This window comes from Oncorhynchus masou, chromosome 23 (assembly GCF_036934945.1).
Source record: "Oncorhynchus masou masou isolate Uvic2021 chromosome 23, UVic_Omas_1.1, whole genome shotgun sequence".
NCBI lineage: Eukaryota > Metazoa > Chordata > Actinopteri > Salmoniformes > Salmonidae > Oncorhynchus > Oncorhynchus masou.
This window is the reverse complement of record NC_088234.1, coordinates 7,883,512-7,900,098: the sequence shown is the minus strand read 5'-3', so window position 1 is coordinate 7,900,098 and position 16,587 is coordinate 7,883,512. Positions and strand designations below refer to the sequence as shown.

The following is a 16,587-nucleotide window of genomic DNA, read 5'->3' as shown; positions in this document are numbered from 1 at the left end:
GAGAGCGTACTCTGAGGCTCTGACAGCTGATTGGTTGATCGGTTGTGTTAACAGCAACTGGAGTCATCCTCCCAGAGAGCGTACTCTGAGGCTCTGACAGCTGATTGGTTGATCGGTTGTGTTAACAGGAACTGGAGTCATCCTCTCAGAGAGCGTACTCTGAGGCTCTGACAGCTGATTGGTTGATCGGTTGTGTTAACAGGAACTGGAGTCATCCTCTCAGAGAGCGTACTCTGAATCTTTGACAGCTGATTGGTTGATCGGTTGTGTTATGAGCAACTGGAGTCATCCTCTCAGAGAGCGTACTCTGAGGCTCTGACAGCTGATTGGTTGATCGGTTGTGTTAACAGGAACTGGAGTCATCCTCTCAGAGAGCGTAATCTGAGGCTCTGACAGCTGATTGGTTGATCGGTTGTGTTAACAGGAACTGGAGTCATCCTCTCAGAGAGCGTACTCTGAATCTCTGACAGCTGATTGGTTGATCGGTTGTGTTAACAGGAACTGGAGTCATCCTCTCAGAGAGCGTACTCTGAATCTCTGACAGCTGATTGGTTGATCGGTTGTGTTAACAGGAACTGGAGGAGAACTACCACAGGGCCTACTCTGAGGCTCTGACAGCGTTTGGGAACGGAGCTCTGTTTGTGGAGAAGTTCATCGAGAAACCACGACACATAGAAGTTCAGATCCTGGGTAAGTGTGTACGTGCATGTACGTGCGTGTGTGCTTGCGAGAGTTGGTATAGAGTTGTATTTCATTACTCTGCCTCATTAAAGGGGAAATTGTTGGCTACAAATTGCTGTGTGTGTGTGTGTGTGTGTGTGTGTGTGTGTGTGTGTGTGTGTGTGTGTGTGTGTGTGTGTGTGTGTGTGTGTGTGTGTGTGTGTGTGTGTGTGTGTGTGTGTGTGTGTGTGTGTGTGTGTGTGTGTGTAAATACCAGCCGCTCGTGGCATGCTTGGACAGCCTCATGTAGGTGCTAGCTGGTGGCTCTGATATTTGGCAGTCTCGGCCAGGTACACAGGCTTCCAATGCGTTGACTCCAGATTGTGGGCCTGACAAAAACTAGGACAAAGCAATTGGCTAGATACTGCTCTGTTTCAGCTGTCGTGGGCAAACTAGGTGTTTGGAGAAGGAGGTGGTTTATGTACACTGGAGGGCCGTGCAAACAGGGACCCTTGAAATGTTTGGATCCTTTTTTTGTATATTTGATTGGTGGATTCAAATAAACTATTTAAAATGTGTCTGGGGACATTGGGAGATGAATTAGTGTCTACAGGGCAAGTTTGGGATTTAAATTACTCAAAATATCTCCCTCCCTCCCTCCCTCTCTCTCTTTCTCACTACCTCTCTCTCTCTCACTCTCTCTTTCTCTATACCTCTCTCTCTCTCTCTCACTCTCTCTCTCTCACTCTCTCTCTCTCTCTCTCTCGCTCTCTCACTCTCTCCATCCCCAGGTGATAAGTATGGGAACATAATACATCTCTATGAGAGAGACTGTTCAATTCAGAGAAGACATCAGAAGGTATCTATCTATCTATCTATCTATCTATCTATCTATCTATCTATCTATCTATCTATCTATCTATCTATCTATCTATCTATCTATCTATCTATCTATCTATCTATCTATTTATTCAATTCAAATCAAGGGGCTTTATTGGTATGGGAAACATGTGTTAACATGTTTATCTACCTACCTACCTACCTACCTACCTACCTACCTACCTACCTACCTACCTACCTACTTACCTACCTACTTACTTACTTACTTACTTACTTAGAATTCAAGGCACAAAATAAAGAAATGGAATGAGTAAGTGTGTCCAAACTTTTGACTGGTACAGTAAGTAGGTGGTAATGTACACTATCAGTCAAAGGTTTTGACACACTTACTCATTCCATGGCATTTCTTTATTTTGACTATTTTCTACATTGTAGAATAATAGTGAAGACATCAAAACTATGAAATAACACATGTGGAATCATGTAGTAACCAAAAAAGTGTTCAACAAATAAAAATATATTCCATATTTTAGATTATTCAAAGTAGCCAACCGTTGCCTTGATGACAGCTTTGCACACTCTTGGCATTCTCTCAACCAACTTCACCTGGAATGCTTTTCCAACAAGCCTTGAACTAATTCCCACACTCTGCGGTCCGACTCATCCCAAACCATCTCAGTTTGGTTGAGGTTGAGTGATTGTTAAGGCCAGGTCACACCTGGAGGTGTGTTTGGTCATTGTCCTGTTGAGAAAGAAATGATAGTCCCAAGCGCAAACCAGATGGGATGGTGTATCGCTGCAGAATGCTGTGGTAGCCATGCTGGTTAAGTGTGCCTTGAATTCTAAATCAATCACAGACTGTCACCAGCAAAGCACCATCACACCTCCTCCTCCATGCTTCATAGTGGGAACCACACACCATCACACCTCCTCCTCCGTGCTTCACAGTGGGAACTACACATGCGTAGATCATTGGTTCACCTACTCTGCATCTCACAAAGACACAGCGGTTGGAACCATGAATCACACATTTTGACTCATCAGACCAAAGGACAGATTTCCACCAGTCTAATGTCCATTGCTCATGTTTCTTGGCTCAAGCAAGTCTCTTCTTATTATTGCTGTCCTTTAGTAGTGGTTTCTTTGCAGCAAGTCGATCATGGGAGGCCTGATTCTCCTCTGAACAGTTGATGTTGAGATGTGTCTGTTACTTGAACCTGTGAAGCCTTTATTTGGCCATCAATTTCTGAGGCTGGTAACTCTAATGATCTTATCCTCTGCATTAGGGGGTAACTCTGGGTCTTCCATTCCTTGTGGCGGTCCTCATGAGAGCCAGTTTCATCACAGCACTTGATGGTTTTTGTAACTGCAATTGAAGAAACTTTCAAAGTTCTTGACATTTTCCGTATTGACTGACATTCATGTCTTAAAGTAATGATGGACTTTTGTTTCTCTTTGCTTATTTGAGCTGTTCTTGCCATAATATGGACTTGGTCTTTTACCAAATAGGGCTATCTGCTGTATACCACCCCTACCTTCTCACAACACAACTGACTGACTCAAACACAGTAAGAAGGAAATACATAACACAAATTAACTTTTAAGAATGCACACCTGTTAATTGAAATGCATTCCAGGTGACTACCTCATGAAGCTGGTTGAGAGAATGCCAATCGTGTACAAAGCTGTCATCAAGACAAAGGGTGGCTACATTGAAGAACTTCAAAAACATCTATTTTCATTTGTTTAACTTCTTGAAACTCCCCATCCCGGATCTGGGTTTGTGACTAACGCCTCAGGCTCATTAGCATAACGCAACGTTAACGATTTCTGAAAATCGCAAATAAAATGAAAATAATGCGTCTGCTCTCAAGCTTAGCCTTTTCTTAACAACACTGTCATCTCAGATTTTCAAAATATGCTTTTGAACCATAGAAATTGACTAATTTGTGTAAGAGTATGCAAAGCTAGCATAGCATTTTGAGCAGCATTTAGCACGCAACATTTTCACAAAAACCAGATAACCAAATAAATAAAATCATTTACCTTTGAAGAGCTTCTGATGTTTTCAATGAGGAGACTCTCAGTTACATACCAAATGCACAGTTTTTCCTGAAAGCGTCTGTGTGTAGAAGAAATCGTTCCGTTTTCTACATTGCGTCTGGCTACCGAAACGAACCGAAAATTCAGTCACCTACAACGTAAAACTTTTTCCGGATTAACTACATAATATCGACCGAAACATGGCAAACGTTGTTTGGAATCAATCCTCAAGGTGTTTTTTCACATATCTCTTCATTGATATGCAGTTCGTGGAAGCTTGCTTTCCTCTCTGTATCGCATGGAAAAATACTGGCAGGTGACTTTTGCGCACCAATTCCGGCGCAGGACACCGGGCGGACACCTGGTAAATGTGGTCTCTTATGGTTAATCTTCCAATGATCTGCCCACAAATACGTCACAATGCTGCAGACACCTTGGGGAAACGACAGAAAGGGTTGACTCACTCCTCTCGCATTCACAGCCATATAAGGAGACAATGGAAAACAGAGCCTCAAAAATCCTTGTCATTTCCTGGATGCCATCTCATCTTGGTTTTGCCTGAAGCTCACGTTCTAGGGCACGCACAGAGAATATCTTGGTATTTCTGGACACGTCAGAGTGTTTTCTTTCGAATGGTATCAATTATATGCATAGTCGAGCATCTTTTTGTGACAAAATATCTTGTTTAAAACGGGAACGTTTTTCATCCAAAAATGAAATAGCGCCCCCATAGATGTAAGAGGTTAACATTTTTTGGTTACTACATGATTCCATATGTGTTATTTCATACTTTTAATGTCTTCAATAGTACGGTACAATGTAGAAAATAGTACAAATAACGAAAAACCCTGGAATGAGTAGGTGTGTCCAAATGTTTTGACTGGTACTGCATATACACAGTGCATTCTGGGAAAGTTTTCAGACCCTTCCCTTTTTCCATGTTTTGTTACGTTATAGCATTATTCTACAATTAATAAAATACATTTTTCCCCCATCAATCTACACACAATAACCCATAACGACAAAGCGAAAACATGTTTTGTAAATGTTTGCAAGTGTATAAAAATGTAAATGTATCAAATGTAAGTGTATAAAAAATGTATTTATTCCTGTATTATTTATTCCTTTACTATTAATTCCTTTACTATTTATTAATGTATTATTTTTCTATTAATTCCTTTACTATTTATTAATTTATCATTTTACTATTTATTACTTTACTATTTCTGAATTTATTATTTTACTATTTAACCCTTTACTATTTATTCCTTTACTATTTTTTTTACTATTTGCTCCATTACTATTTACTACTTATTTTTATTTATTTATATATATCTTATTTATTCCTTTACTATTTATTATTTTACTATTTGTTCCTTTACTATTTGTTCCTTTACTATTTATTCCTTTACTATTTATTATTTTACTATTTATTACTTTACTATTTATGAATTTATTATTTTACTATTTAACCCTTTACTATTTATTCCTTTACTATTTTTCTTTACTACTTGCTCCATTACTATTTACTACTTATTTGTATTTATTTATATATATCTTATTTATTATTTTACTATTTTTTCCTTTACTATTTGTTCCTTTACGATTTGTTCCTTTACTATTTATTATTTTACTATTTGTTCCTTTACTATTTGTTCCTTTACTATTTGTTATTTTACTATCTATTACTTTCCATTTAGTACCTATTTCCTATTACTTTAGTACTTATCACTTTAGTATGTTTCACTTTAGTATTTATTACTTCAGTATTTATTACTTTAGTATTTATCACTTTAGTATTTATCACTTTAGTATTTATTACTTCAGTATTTATTACTTTGGTATATCACTTTAGTATTTATAACTTTAGTATTTATTACTTTAGTATTTATTACTTTAGTATTAATTCCTTTACTATTTATTAATTTATTATTTTACTATTAATTCCTTTACTATTTATTAAATCAAATCAATCAAATTTTATTTGTCACATACACATGGTTAGCAGATGTTAATGCGAGTGTAGCGAAATGCTTGTGCTTCTAGTTCCGACAATGCAGTAATAACCAACAAGTAATCTAACAATTCCTAAACTACTGTCTTATACACAGTGTAAGGGGATACAGAATATGTACATAAGGATATATGAATGAGTGATGGTACAGAGCAGCATAGGCAAGATACAGTAGATGGTATCGAGTACAGTATATACATATGAGATGAGTATGTAAACAAAGTGGCATAGTTAAAGTGGCTAGTGATACATGTATTACATAAGGATGCAGTCGATGATATAGAGTACAGTATATACGTATGCATATGAGATGAATAATGTAGGGTAAGTAACATTATATAAGGTAGCATTGTTTAAAGTGGCTAGTGATAGATTTACATCATTTCCTATCAATTCCAATTATTAAAGTGGCTGGAGTTGAGTCAGTGTCAGTGTGTTGGCAGCAGCCACTCAATGTTAGTGGTGGCTGTTTAACAGTCCGATGGCCTTGAGATAGAAGCTGTTTTTCAGTCTCTCGGTCCCAGCTTTGATGCACCTGTACTGACCTCGCCTTCTGGATGATAGCGGGGTGAACAGGCAGTGGCTCGGGTGGTTGATGTCCTTGATGATCTTTATGGCCTTCCTGTAACATCGGGTGGTGTAGGTGTCCTGGAGGGCAGGTAGTTTGCCCCCGGTGATGCGTTGTGCAGACCTCACTACCCTCTGGAGAGCCTTACGGTTGAGGGCGGAGCAGTTGCCGTACCAGGCGGTGATACAGCCCGCCAGGATGCTCTCGATTGTGCATCTGTAGAAGTTTGTGAGTGCTTTTGGTGACAAGCCGAATTTCTTCAGCCTCCTGAGGTTGAAGAGGCGCTGCTGCGCCTTCTTCACGATGCTGTCTGTGTGAGTGGACCAATTCAGTTTGTCTGTGATGTGTATGCCGAGGAACTTAAAACTTGCTACCCTCTCCACTACTGTTCCATCGATGTGGATAGGGGGGTGTTCCCTCTGCTGTTTCCTGAAGTCCACAATCATCTCCTTAGTTTTGTTGACGTTGAGTGTGAGGTTATTTTCCTGACACCACACTCCGAGGCCCCTCACCTCCTCCCTGTAGGCCGTCTCGTCGTTGTTGGTAATCAAGCCTACCACTGTTGTGTCGTCCGCAAACTTGATGATTGAGTTGGAGGCGTGCGTGGCCACACAGTCGTGGGTGAACAGGGAGTACAGGAGAGGGCTCAGAACGCACCCTTGTGGGGCCCTAATGTTGAGGATCAGCGGGGAGGAGATGTTGTTACCTACCCTCACCACCTGGGGGTGGCCCGTCAGGAAGTCCAGTACCCAGTTGCACAGGGCGGGGTCGAGACCCAGGGTAAACACACCAGCCAGCTGGTCTGTGCATGCTCTGAGGGCGCGGCTGGGGATGCCGTCTGGGCCTGCAGCCTTGCGAGGGTTAACACGTTTAAATGTTTTACTCACCTCGGCTGCAGTGAAGGAGAGTCTGCATGTTTCCGTTGCAGGCCGTGTCAGTGGCACTGTATTGTCCTCAAAGCGGGCAAAAAAAAGTTATTTAGTCTGCCTGGGAGCAAGACATCCTGGTCCGTGACTGGGCTGGATTTCTTCCTGTAGTCCGTGATTGACTGTAGACCCTGCCACATGCCTCTTGTGTCTGAGCCGTTGAATTGAGATTCTACTTTGTCTCTGTACTGACGCTTAGCTTGTTTGATAGCCTTGCGGAGGGAATAGCTGCACTGTTTGTATTCGGTCATGTTACCAGACACCTTGCCCTGATTAAAAGCAGTGGTTCGCGCTTTCAGTTTCACGCGAATGCTGCCATCAATCCACGGTTTCTGGTTAGGGAATGTTTTAATCGTTGCTATGGGAACGACATCTTCAACGCACGTTCTAATGAACTCGCACACCGAATCAGCGTATTCGTCAATGTCCGAGTCCACGTGATGGAAGCAGTCTTGGAGTGTGGAGTCAGCTTGGTCGGACCAGCGTTGGACAGACCTCAGCGTGGGAGCTTGTTGTTTTAGTTTCTGTCTGTAGGCAGGGATCAGCAAAATGGAGTCGTGGTCAGCTTTTCCGAAAGGGGGGCGGGGCAGGGCCTTATATGCGTCACGGAAGTTAGAGTAACAGTGATCCAAGGTTTTTCCACCCCTGGTTGCGCAATCGATATGCTGATAAAATTTAGGGAGTCTTGTTTTCAGATTAGCCTTGTTAAAATCCCCAGCTACAATGAATGCAGCCTCCGGATATATGGTTTCCAGTTTGCAAAGAGTTAAATAAAGTTCTTTCAGAGCCATCGATGTGTCTGCTTCGGAGGGGGGTTATATACGGCTGTGATTATAATCGAAGAGAATTCTCTTGGTAGATAATGCGGTCTACATTTGATTGTGAGGAATTCTAAATCAGGTGAACAGAAGGATTTGAGTTCCTGTATGTTTCTTTCATCTTTATTAATTTATTATTTTACTATTTATTACTTTACTATTTATTCCTTTACTATTTTTCTTTACTATTTGCTCCATTACTATTTACTACTTATTTGTATTTATTTATATATATCTTATTTATTATTTTACTATTTATTCCTTTACTATTTGTTCCTTTACTATGTATTATTTTACTATTTTTTCCTTTACTATTTGTTCCTTTACTATTTGTTCCTTTACTATTTATTATTTTACTATTTATTACTTTACTATTTATTCCTTTACTATTTTTCTTTACTATTTGCTCCATTACTATTTACTACTTATTTTTATTTATTTATATATCTTATTTATTATTTTACTATTTATTCCTTTACTATTTATTATTTTACTATTTATTCCTTTACTATTTATTATTTTACTATTTGTTCCTTTACTATTTATTCCTTTACTATTTATTATTTTACTATTTATTCCTTTATTATTTATTATTTTAATATTTATTATTTTACTATTTATTCCTTTACTATTCATTATTTTACTATTTATTCCTTTACTATTTATTATTTTACTATTTATTCCTTTACTATTTATTATTTTACTATTTATTCCTTTACTATTTATTATTTTACTATTTATTACTTTACTATTTATTCCTTTACTATTTATTACTACTATTTATCCTTTACAATTTTTCTTTATTTATTCCTTTACTATTTTTCTTTACTATTTGCTCCATTACTATTTACTACTTATTTTTTATATATTTATATATCTTATTTATTATTTTACTATTTATTCCTTTACTATTTATTATTTTACTATTTATTACTTTCCATTTAGTACCTATTTTTTATTACTTTAGTATTTATCACTTTAGTATTTATCACTTTAGTATATATTACTTCAGTATTTATCACTTTAGTATTTATGGCTTTACTATTTCATTACTTATTTTTTAGGACTTTACTTTTTGTAATACTTCAGTTTCCAAGTCTCTTATTTGCCAATGTCTACTTCTCTAATGTCATCATATATATATTGTAATGTGTTATATATTGTTTTATTTTGGTTAAATTATGTTTTTGAGATGTTGTCCTTTAACCCTTGCTCCTGTTGAGTTTTTTTTTATATGAAAGTCTGTCTATGTTTAATGAAGGTGGTGTTAATGAAGTTGTATTGTGTTTGAAGGCGGTGTTGTTAATAAAGTTGTGTTGTGTTTGAAGGCGGTGTTGTTAATAAAGTTGTGTTGTGTTTTGTAGGTGGTGGAGATTGCCCCCGCGGCCGACCTGGATCCTCATCTAAGAGACCGACTGACTTCTGACTCTGTCAAACTGGCCAAACAGGTACGGAGACACAGAGACAGAGACAGAAACACGCACGCACGCACGCACACACGCACACACGCACACACACACACACACACACACACACACACACACACACACACACACACACACACACACACACACACACACACACACACACACACACACACACACACACACACACACACACACACACAAGCACTCTGCCTGCCTACTGATGATTGACTTGACTGCTCTGATGAAACCATCCATAAGTCTGTGAGCGTTTACTCTGCCTGCCTACTAATGATTTGACTTGACTGCTCTGATGAAACCATCCATAAGTCTGTGAGCGTCTACTCTGCCTGCCTACTAATGATTTGACTTGACTGCTCTGATGAAACCATCCATAAGTCTGTGAGCGTCTACTCTGCCTGCCTACTAATGATTTGACTTGACTGCTCTGATGAAACCATCCATAAGTCTGTGAGCGTTTACTCTGCCTGCCTACTAATGATTGACCTGGCAGCTCTCATGAATCCATCCCTTTCATCTGGCTGTTCAGAAATTAATAATATATATATCTCCCTATCAAGATCACTGAGGCATCATCCTCGTTTGTGTGTGTGTGTGTGTGTGTGTGTGTGTGTGTGTGTGAGAGAGAGAGAGAGAAAAAGAAACCAACATAGGGCTGATTTGTTCCATAAACACTAAAACATGGCGTCTTCACATCCCAGTGATCGCCATGGATGTGTAAAAAAACAAAAAGCAGTGGAAATATCCTTGTCCAATCGCTATCAATGAAAACATAAAATAGATTACAGGGTTGAAGGGAACAGAGGAGAGGTGGGGTGGGAGATGTTGTAGAGGATGAGAGGAATCAATAGCTGAGCCAGTGAGGGAACGAGGGAGAAAGGAAAGAGATGATGGGTTTGATGCCCGATGAGGATGCCCGATGAGGATGAGGATGCCCGATGAGGATCTGTGATTTGTGATCGAAGGATGAAAAACAAAAAGTAAGAACATTGTAGAATAATAGTGAAGACATCAACACTATGATATAACAGATATGGAATCATGTAGTAACATAAACATGTGTGGAGAGACGAGAGGAGAGGAAGATAGGAGATGAGTAAGGAAGGTAAGGAGACCCCAGAGTCCTGGATGGAATGGAGGGATACAGGTTAAAGGAGGAGGTAGAAGAGGAGAGAGCTCTTAAGTATCCTGAATGAAGAATGTGATGGTAGGATGGAAAGATGAAGGGGAGAGGAGGAGACGAGGTGTAGAAGCCCCCAGAGAGATGAAATGACAGAGAAAGAGAGGGAGAGATGGAATGAGAGAGAGGGAGAGAGAGAGATGGAATGAGAGAGAGCCAGAGAGAGAGGGGAAACAGAGAGGGGGAGAAAGAGAGAGAGAACGGAGATAGATAGAGAGATAGAGTGAGGGAAGATAGATAGATAGATAGATAGATAGATAGATAGATAGATATATTTACAGAGAGAACGGTTAGATTAGACCCAACCAAATCATGAGAAAACAAAAAGATAATTACTTGACACATTGGAAAGAATTAACAAAAAACCAGAGCAAACTAGAATGCTATTTGGCATAGAGGACACAGTGGCAGAATACCTGACCACTGTGACTGACCCACACTTAAGGAAAGATTTGACTAAGTACAGACTCAGTGAGCATTGCCTTGCTATTGAGAATGTTTTTTTATTTTTTATTTCACCTTTATTTAACCAGGTAGGCTAGTTGAGAACAAGTTCTCATTTGCAACTGCGACCTGGCCAAGATAAAGCATAGCAGTGTGAACAGACAACACAGAGTTACACATGGAGTAAACAATAAACAAGTCAATAACACAGTAGAAACAAAAGAGAGTCTATATACATTGTGTGCAAAAGGCATGAGGAGGTAGGCGAATAATTACAATTTTGAAGATTAACACTGGAGAAAGGCCGCTGTAGGCAGACATGGCTCTCAAGAGAAGACAGGCTATGTGCTCACTGCCCACAAAATGAGGTGGAAACTGAGCTGCACTTCCTAACCTCTTGCCCAATGTATGACCATATTAGAGACACATATTTCCCTCAGATTACACGGATCCACAAAGAATTAGAAAACAAACCCAATGTTGATAAACTCTCATATCTACTGGGTGAAATACCACAGTGTGACATCACAGCAGCAAGATTTGTGACCTGTTGCCACGAGAAAAGGGCAACCAGTGAAGAACAAACACCATTGTAAATACAACCCATATTAATGCTTATTTATTTTCCCTTGTGTACTTTAACCATTTGTACATTGTATGACATTTTTAATGTCTTTATTGTTTTGAAACATCTGAATGTGTAATGTTCACTGTTAATTTTTTATGTTTATTTCACTTTTGTATATTATTTACCTCACTTGCAATGTTAGCACACGTGTCCCATGACAATACAGCCCTTTGAATTAAATGAGAGAGAGAGAGAGAGAGAGAGAGAGAGAGAGAGAGAGAGAGAGAGAGAGAGAGAGAGAGAGAGAGAGAGAGAGAGAGAGAGAGAGAGAGAGAGAGAGAGAGAGAGAGAGAGAGAGAGAGAGAGAAAACAATGGAGCTGAGATGTGGAGTGATGAAAGGAGAGAGGAAACAATTGGATGGAAGAGAGAGGGAGAGATGACATTTTAGCTGTGGGCTGTGTCTCATATCGTACCCTTTCACCCTTTCACCCTACATTACATTAAAATAGTGCACAAAATAGGGAACAGGGCACCACTAGGGATGGAGAGTATATCGTTTTTTCTCTTCATTCCAGAGTAATTTGTGAGATAGTTCAACCTGTCATGTCAGAGTGAGAAATGCTGTTGTTATCCCCTAGGCAGATTACTGCAGGTGTTTGTTTGTGTGTGACAGTGTGTGTGTGTGTGTGTCTGTTTGGTGTGTGTGTGGTGAGTGAGTGAGTTTGTGTCTGTCTCATGATGCATTCTGCTGTTGTTTGATAAGTGAAGCCTAAGTACCTTAGAGAGAGAGATAGATGGTAAAATATTGAGAGGGAGAGCGAGATGGAGAGATATTGAGAGATGGAGAGAGAGAGAGATATTGAGAGATAGGAGAGAGAGATGGAGAGATATTGAGAGATGGAGAGAGAGAGAGAAATATTGAGAGATGGAAAGAGAGAGAGAGAGAAATATTGAGAGATGGAGAGATATTGAGAGATGGAGAGAGAGAGATGGAGATATATTGAGAGATGGAGAGAGAGAAATATTGAGAGATGACAGATTTGAGGGATGGAGTGAGAGAGAGAATCAATTAAAGGGAGATTATTTTTATTTTGAGAGATTATATCAGGTGGTTTAGTATTTCTTTGTATGTTAGGGCTGTGACGGATACACAGAGGGAGAATGTTCTCCCCTGCACACACACACACACACACACACACACACACACACACACACACACACACACACACACACACACACACACACACACACACACACACACACACACACACACACACACACACGACAACCCACTACTTCCATTGAGATATCAATTGCAATCAAGAACTTATTGGGTTTTTTTTTTCCACAGAAGTGAACAGCAATGGATGCTGCCGTTAGTAATAGGCTGTCTATCAAAGAACTACTTTAATAAGGCCTGTCAGCTTGTTTGTGTGTCTGCTTGTTTGTGTGTGAGGAATTGGTTCCATTTTCAATCACCATGTAGGATGGGTAACTGACAGCCTGCCGGAACTCAGTCTCGGTCTCCATCTAAAAATGTTTTGCTGACATGGCTAATAACAACAATAACAATAACAACAGAAAAGTTGCACAACCAACATTTCTAAATTGCGTTTTGTATTATCTTCTTATGGCTGCAGGGGCAGTATTGAGTAGCTTGGATGAATAATGTGCCCAGAGGTGCCCAGAGTAAACCGCCTGCTCCTCAGTCCCAGTTGCTAATATATGTTTATATGAGTTCTGTTATACTCACAGACATCATTCAAACAGTTTTAGAAACTTCAGAGTGTTTTCTATCTAAATCAACTAATTATATGGCTGAGTAGCAGGCAGCTTAAATTTGGGCATGCTTTTCATCCAAAATTCAACAATACTGCCCCCTACCCCAAAGAAGTTAAACGTATTTATGTTTTCCTCTCCACTGATCCTGTCGTTCTCTGCAAACATCAAAGCAGTGATCCTCCAGGCTCTACAACATCCATAGAGTAGGACCCTACTTCACACAGGAAGTGACTCTACCTCACGCAGGAAGTGACCCTACTTCACACAGGAAGTGACTCTACCTCACACAGGAAGTGACTCTACCTCACACAGGAAGTGACTCTACCTCACGCAGGAAGTGACTCTACCCCATGCAGGAAGTGACCATACCTCACACAGGAAGTGACCCTTCCTCACACAGGAAGTGACCCTATCTCACACAGGAAGTGAACATACCTCACACAGGAAGTGACCCTACCTCACACAGGAAGTGCCCCTTCCTCACACAGGAAGTGACCCTTCCTCACACAGGAAGTGACCCTACCTCACATAGGAAGTGACACTACCTCACACAGGAAGTGACCATACCTCACACAGGAAGTGACCCTACCTCACAGAGGAAGCGGCCCTACCTCACACATGATGCGGCCCTACCTCACAGAGGAAGCGGCCCAAACTCACACAGGAAGTGGGGCAGGTCCTAATCCAGGCTCTTGTCCTCTCCCGTCTGGACTACTGCAACTCGCTGTATCTACGGAGAAGCAAGAGGAACTGCACCTCCCTACCTTCAGGCTATGCTCAAACCCTACACCCCAACACGAGCACTCCGTTCTGTCACTTCTGGTCTCTTGGCCCAGCTCCCGCTCAGCCCAGAAATAAAAAAAATAAAAAATAAATGGCCAAAAATAAATGACTACAATCTACATGTTAATATTAGGGGGGGTTTGCAAGGATGCACACCTGGTGTTTGTGTGTATGTTAGGTCACAAACTTGAAATATAGAGGTTACATATTTCTTTCTCTCTCTCTCTCTCTCTCTCTCTCTCTCTCTCTCTCTCTCTCTCTCTCTCTCTCTCTCTCTCTCTCTCTCTCTCTCTCTCCCCTCTCTCTCTCTCTCTCTCTCTCGGTCTCTCTATCTCTCTGTCTGTCTGTCTCTCTCTCTCTCTCTCTCTCTCTCTCTCTCTCTCTCTCTCTCTCGGTCTCTCCATCTCATCAATCTCATCTCGGGACAAACACCAAATCCAGGAAAGAGCCGTTAAATTCTAGAACCACCTATAAGGAAGTGATTCCCAAACCTTCCATAACAAAGCCATCACCTACAGAGTAATGAACCTGAAGAAGAGTCAACTAAGCAAGCTGGTCCTGGGGCTCTGTTCACAAACACAAACACACCCCACAGAGCCCCAGGACAGCAACCAAATTAGACCAAACCAAATTATGAGAAAACAAAAAGATAATCACTTGGATTGATTTTGACTATGGACAGACTCAGTGAGCATAGCCTTGCTATTGAGAAAGGCCGCCGTAGGCAGACATGGCTCTCAAGAGAAGACAGGCTATGTGCTCACTGCCCACAAAATGAGGTGGAAACTGAGCTGCACTTCCTAACCTCCTGCACAATGTATGACCATATTAGAGAGACATATTTCCCCTCAGATTACACAGACCCACAAAGAATTTGAAAACAAACCCAATTTTGATAAACTCCAATATCTACTGGGTGAAATACCACAGTGTGCCGTCACAGCAGCAAGATTAGTGACCTGTTGCCACGAGAAAAGGGCAACCAGTGAAGAACACAAACCATTGCAAATACAACCCAAATTTATGTTTATTTATTTTCCCTTTTGTAAATTAAATATTTACACATTGTTACAACTCTTTATATGTACGTAAAATGTACGTAAAGAGTGTATTGTGGAATGTTAATTTTCATTGTATTTTTAAAACGTTTGTTTATTATCTATTTCATGTGGTTTGGCAAAGTTACCATATGATAAATTGACATTCAAATGAGAGACAGAAAGAAAGATTTAGACAATTATATTACTCAGGACACAACAACACAGTACAATACGATCCACCCTCCAGAACCACATTCACACCATACATCCATCCCCTCCTCTCCAGCTGTACATCCATCCCCTCCTCTCCAGAGATACATCCATCCCCTCCTCTCCAGAGATACATCCATCCCCTCCTCTCCAGCGATACATCCATCCTCTCCAGAGATACATCCATCCCCTCCTCCCCAGCGATACATCCATCCCCTCCTCTCCAGAGATACATCCATCCCCTCCTCTCCAGAGATGCATCCATCCCCTCCTCTCCAGAGATACATCCATCCCCTCCTCTCCAGAGATACATCCATCCCCTCCTCTCCAGAGATACATCCATCCCCTCCTCTCCAGAGATACAACCATCCCCTCCTCTCCAGAGATACATCCATCCCCTCCTCTCCAGAGATACATCCATCCCCTCCTCTCCAGAGATACATCCATCCCCTCCTCTCCAGAGATACATCCATCCCCTCCTCTCCAGAGATACATCCATCCCCTCCTCTCCAGAGATACATCCATCCCCTCCTCTCCAGAGATACATCCATCCCCTCCTCTCCAGAGATACATCCACGCTCTCAGTCCCCACAACCCCCTGCCACGCTCTCAGTCCCCACAACCCCCTGCCACGCTCCCAGCCCCCACAACCCCCTGCCACGCTCTCAGCCCCCACAACCCCCTGCCACGCTCTCAGCCCCCACAACCCCCTGCCACGCTCTCAGCCCCCACAACCCCCTGCCACGCTCTCAGCCCCCACAACCCCCTGCCACGCTCTCAGCCCCCACAACCCCCTGCCACGCTCTCAGCCCCCACAACCCCCTGCCACGCTCTCAGCCCCCACAACCCCCTGCCACGCTCTCAGCCCCCACAACCCCCTGCCACGCTCTCAGCCCCCACAACCCCCTGCCACGCTCTCAGCCCCCACAACCCCCTGCCACGCTCTCAGCCCCCACAACCCCCTGCCACGCTCTCAGCCCCCACAACCCCCTGCCACGCTCTCAGCCCCCACAACCCCCTGCCAGGCTCTCAGCCCCCACAACCCCCTGCCAGGCTCTCAGCCCCCACAACCCCCTGCCAGGCTCTCAGCCCCCACAACCCCCTGCCACGCTCTCAGCCCCCACAATCCCCTGCCACGCTCTCAGCCCCTACAACCCCCTGCCACGCTCTCAGCCCCCACAACCCCCTGCCACGCTCTCAGCCCCCACAACCTCCTGCCACGCTCTCAGCCCCCACAACCCCCTGCCACGCTCTCAGCCCCCACA

General features: G+C 41.8%; 1 protein-coding gene across 1 annotated transcript in view; it reads left to right on the top strand.

Moving 5' to 3' along the window:
* The window catches only part of LOC135510229 (pyruvate carboxylase, mitochondrial-like), a 541,364-nt gene that overhangs the window by 55,992 nt on the left and 468,785 nt on the right, over positions 1-16,587 (top strand). Inside the window, exons 7-9 of the mRNA XM_064931022.1 lie at positions 573-690; positions 1,452-1,519; positions 9,234-9,317. Of these exons, the coding sequence (XP_064787094.1) occupies positions 573-690; positions 1,452-1,519; positions 9,234-9,317 (270 nt within the window). The remainder of the gene's footprint in view (positions 1-572; positions 691-1,451; positions 1,520-9,233; positions 9,318-16,587) is intronic.